Source organism: Marmota marmota, unplaced genomic scaffold (assembly GCF_001458135.2).
Source record: "Marmota marmota marmota unplaced genomic scaffold, marMar, whole genome shotgun sequence".
NCBI classification, from domain to species: Eukaryota; Metazoa; Chordata; class Mammalia; order Rodentia; family Sciuridae; genus Marmota; species Marmota marmota.
Window position 1 is genome coordinate 22595090 of NW_026000174.1, and position 4503 is coordinate 22599592.

General features: G+C 35.0%; 1 protein-coding gene across 1 annotated transcript in view; it reads right to left on the reverse strand.

The window, feature by feature from the left end:
• The window catches only part of Dennd5a (DENN domain containing 5A), a 70998-nt gene extending 70484 nt beyond the window's left edge, over window positions 1-514 (reverse strand). Inside the window, exon 1 of the mRNA XM_048787915.1 lies at window positions 493-514. Coding sequence (XP_048643872.1) covers window positions 493-499 — 7 coding nt within the window. The 5' untranslated portion in view covers window positions 500-514. The remainder of the gene's footprint in view (window positions 1-492) is intronic.
• Window positions 515-4503: the final 3989 nt, after the last annotated feature.

Below are 4503 nucleotides of genomic sequence, written 5' to 3' on the forward strand. Positions count from 1 at the left end.
TATATATATATATATATATATATATATATATATATATGTATATATAAAAATATATAAGTGTATGTGCAAGTAAAGTATATGGAACATAGAACACAATAGATATTTAACAAATATTAGCTCCTTTCTTCCCCAAAGGACTGTCATATGTACAAGAGTTGCCTCCAAACCTTTAGCCCTAAAAAATGAGACACAGAAATGCCCTGAAAGTTCCTAAATATGTCCCAAAAAAGAAGTCTCTACTGCATAAAAGTGGCAATATAAATATCCACTTTACAGAATGTATACCTGTGAGCCCAGGAAAATATAGCTATCTCAAGAAACCTGGTGTGACCTGAATCTAAATTTTAAACCACAGTTTATAAGGGACCATCCAGAAGCCTCTTCTTCCCTACAGAATACAAGGAGATTAAAGAATCTGGGTGCCTCCTATTAATTTACCCTCAATAGCAAAAGAGAGGGCTGGGGATGTGGCTCAAGCGGTAGCAGGCTCACCTGGCATGCGTGCGGCCCAGGTTCAATCCTCAGCACCACATACAAAGATGTTGTGTCCGCCAAATACTAAAAAATAAATATTAAAATTCTCTCTCTCTCTCCCTCTCTCTCACTCTCTCTTAAAAAAAAATAGCAAAAGAGAAAGTTTCCTTTCTCTTAAACCCTTTTATAGCAATAATTTTTTTTCTTACAGAGTTTTCTAACCACTAAAATCTTACAAATTGGTACTATATCAAAGCACAAAGACTAGCATTTGTTTTACAAAATGTGCATTAAAAGCACTGTATTGGTCATATCAAAGCCTTGTTGTACTTCAGGCCCAGCTGTGAGCAATGGAAATGTTTCTCTTTCACTCTGTAGAAAGCTGAAAAATAGCCAAAAGAAAGAAAGAAAAAGAATGGGGGAGCTTTTTTTCAGCAAGTACAGAGTAGTGTTACAGCATAGTATTTAGAAGGGTTAGCTCTGGGATTACACATCTAAATGTGAAAGGTAAAACAATAAACCCTTTAGAAGAAAACACAGAACATCTTCATGACCTTGCAGTAGCAAAGATACAAAATGCACTACACTAGAGAGAAAAGCGATAAATATTACAATTCAAAACTTGCCTAGCATGTGTGAGGCACTTGGTTCAATTCTCAGCACCACATATAAGTAAGTAAAATAAAGGTCCATTGACAACTAAAAAATACATTTTAAAAACAAGAGTGAATTCTAGCAGATCTGAATTTGAATCCCAATCTTTCCTCACATTAGCTGTGTAACCTTAGGCAAGTTACTTAACTGTGCTATACCTCAGTTTTCTTATCTATAAAATGAGAATAATAGAATCTCCCTCATGTAGCTGCTAACAAGCTCAAATGAGATAATGTATGTAGTACTATTATCCTATCATAATTTCCCATCAGTGTCAAAATTATAAAGGAATTTAAATGATAAAAATAAAAAATGTTAGTAATAGTGACAGTTTAACAGATACCATGTACCAGACACTGTTCCAAACCACTTAGTGTATTGATTCATTTAATCCTTACAAGAACTCTGAAGAGATGGGTTCTATTTCCACTTTAAAGATCAAGAAACTAAAAAGGAAAGGAGATTACCCAAGGTCACACAAATAGTTAAAGGAAGACACTGGGAGCAGTGGTGCATGCCTGTAATCCCAGCAACTCAAAGGCTGAGGCAGGAGGATCACAAGTTCAAGACCAGCTTTGGAAACTTAGTGAGACCCTAAGGGATGTGGCTCAGAGATATACTGCCCCTGAGTTCTATCAGGAGAGAAGAATAGATGGAGGGAAGAAAGGAGGGAGAGAGATAAAATAAGGAAGGAAAGATGGAAGGGTTGGGTTTTAAACCCAGGTAACCTCTAGGTTACACTATCTCCATTATCATCCTAGTAAGGAACTTCTACTTTAAAGGGGAAAAACATAAATAATCACAAATCTTCACTTCTTTGTACAGCTTCACATTTTATCATGAAAAAAAAAAAAAATCCAGTCACCTAAGAATTAAGGAACCCCAAATTCAAGACTCAGCTCTGGCACTAACAAGCTGAGAACTTGGACAAGTTACTCAGAACTCTCCCAGCTATACTTTCTTCCTCTGTAATATAAGAGGTTTGAAAATTCTAACTTACTCTTGCTTATCATCTGTAGGGCCTAACTTGCCTACTTTAAAAGAATACAGTATAAATTCTAGGCTTAGAAATGATAGTGACTGCTGATAAGAATAAAAACAGTATCTGACCTTTTCTAACATTTCTATGGCTGTTAATGAAATGCTTTTTATTTTAGATAATAATGTTCTACCCTAGCAGCAATTTGATTTCTTATCTGAGTTGCATGGCTTCTTTCAAATAAATTATATCTAAATCATTTTTATCTACCCTAAAATCTTGTGACATCTCTGAATACCAAGTATAGTAACCATAACAGCATTGGTAGTATTGGGCTCCTTTCTCTTTAACCATTCTTTCTGTAGACTGTCCCCTTTATTCATCTATATTTCTTGACCACAAAGAAATTCAAGACAACCCTTTAGGCCCTCTGTAATTGGTTAAATGGTAGCTCCCAAAATGTATGACAATATCCTAATTCCCAGAACCAGTCAATCTATCTTATTTGGGGAAAGGCTCATATAGACATAATCAAAGACCCTGAGATGAGATCATCCTGGATTAGTTGGGTAGACTTAAAATTCAATGTCAAGAATTCTATAAGAAAGACACAAAGAAGAGAAAACACATACAAAGCAAAGAGGAATGTGAAGACAGAGACAAAGACTGAATTAGGGTGGTCAGAAGTGAAAGAATGGCAAAAGCCACCAAAAGCTTAAAAAGGGGAAGAAATTATTCTCCCCAAGAGCCACTGAGGGACTGTGGCTTTCTGACACCTTGAATTTTAACTTTTGGCCTCTGGAATAGTGATAAAATAAATTACCATATTGTTTTAAAATACCCAGTTTGTAAAATAAACAAGTTAATTAATTAAATAAAAAGATACCCAGTTTTGGTAATTTGACATGGAAGCCTATAGGAAACTAAATTACCCTCTAAGTCACATTCATTTATCCTCCCCACTTTTATAATATTCACCAACTTTCTTTTTTTTTTTAATAAGCACTCTACTGACTAAGCTATATTCTCAGCCCTGATCTGTAATCTTTTTTTTTAATATTTTATTTACATTTTAGTTTTCGGCAGACACAACATCTTTATTTGTATGTGGTGCTGAGGATCGAACCCGGGCCGAACCCATGCCAGGGGAGCGCGCTACCGCTTGAGCCACATCCCCAGCCCCTCACCAACTTTCCTAAGCACAAATAATCAACTGATGAACCCAACCTAATTTTAACCTCACTTCTTAGTATATATCCACACAGGTGTGCAAATAAAAACTGATACATAAATGTTCACAGAAGTTCTATTCAATAATAGCCAGAAAGGTGAAACAACCCAAAGTCCATCAGTAGATGAATGAATAAACAAAATATGATATATTCATGCAATGGAATAATACTCTGTCATAAAAAGGAATGAATTACTGGGGCTGGGGTTGTGACTCAGCACTCGCCTCGAACATGCAGGGCCCTGGGTTCGATTCTCAGCACCACATAAAAATAAATAAATGAAAAAGATGCATGGTGTCCAACTACAACTAAAAAATAAAATGTATATTTAAAAAAAGGAATGAATTACTGACACATTCTGTAACAAGGGTGAACCCTTAAAATATATTATGTAAGAGAAGCCAAACACAAAAAGGTCACATCTTGCATGATTCCATTTGTACAAAATATCCATGATGTGTAAATTTACACAGACAGAAAGCAAAATCAGTACTTGCCACACGCTTGGGAAAACAGGTAATGTGAAGCTACTGTTTAGTGGGTGGGGTGATGAAACGTCTTAGAACTACATAAGGTTGATGAACTACACAACACTGTAATACCAAGTATAACTGAATTATACATTTTAAACTGGTTAAAAATTGCAGATGCTATGTGTATTTTACATAAAAGGAAAGAAAATGACATGATGATACTCCTGATCTTGAGAAAAAAAAAAAAAATCACATCCTGGGTTGGGATATAGCTCAATTGGTAGAGTGCTTGCCTCACATGCACAAGGCCCTGGGTTCAATCCCAATGCACTACAAAAAAAAAAAAAAAAAGAAAGAAAGAAAAAGAAAAGAAACAAATCCTTTGACAGTCCTAAAAGTTAATTTTAATGTTTTATAACAAAAGCACAAGTAATCTGCTATAACTTGGGGTTATCTACTTACTGTCCTATAAACCATGGCCTGTGATTATTATATCTAAGTCATTTCTCTTCTTTTTAATCTTTATTTTTGGTACCAGGGATTGAATCCACAGGTACTTAATCACTGAGCCACATCCTCAACCCTTTATATATTTTATTTAGAGACAGGGTCTCACTAAATTGCTTAGGGCCTTGCTAAATTGCTGAGGCTGGCTTTTTTTTTTTTTTTTTTTTTTTTTTTTTTTTTTTTT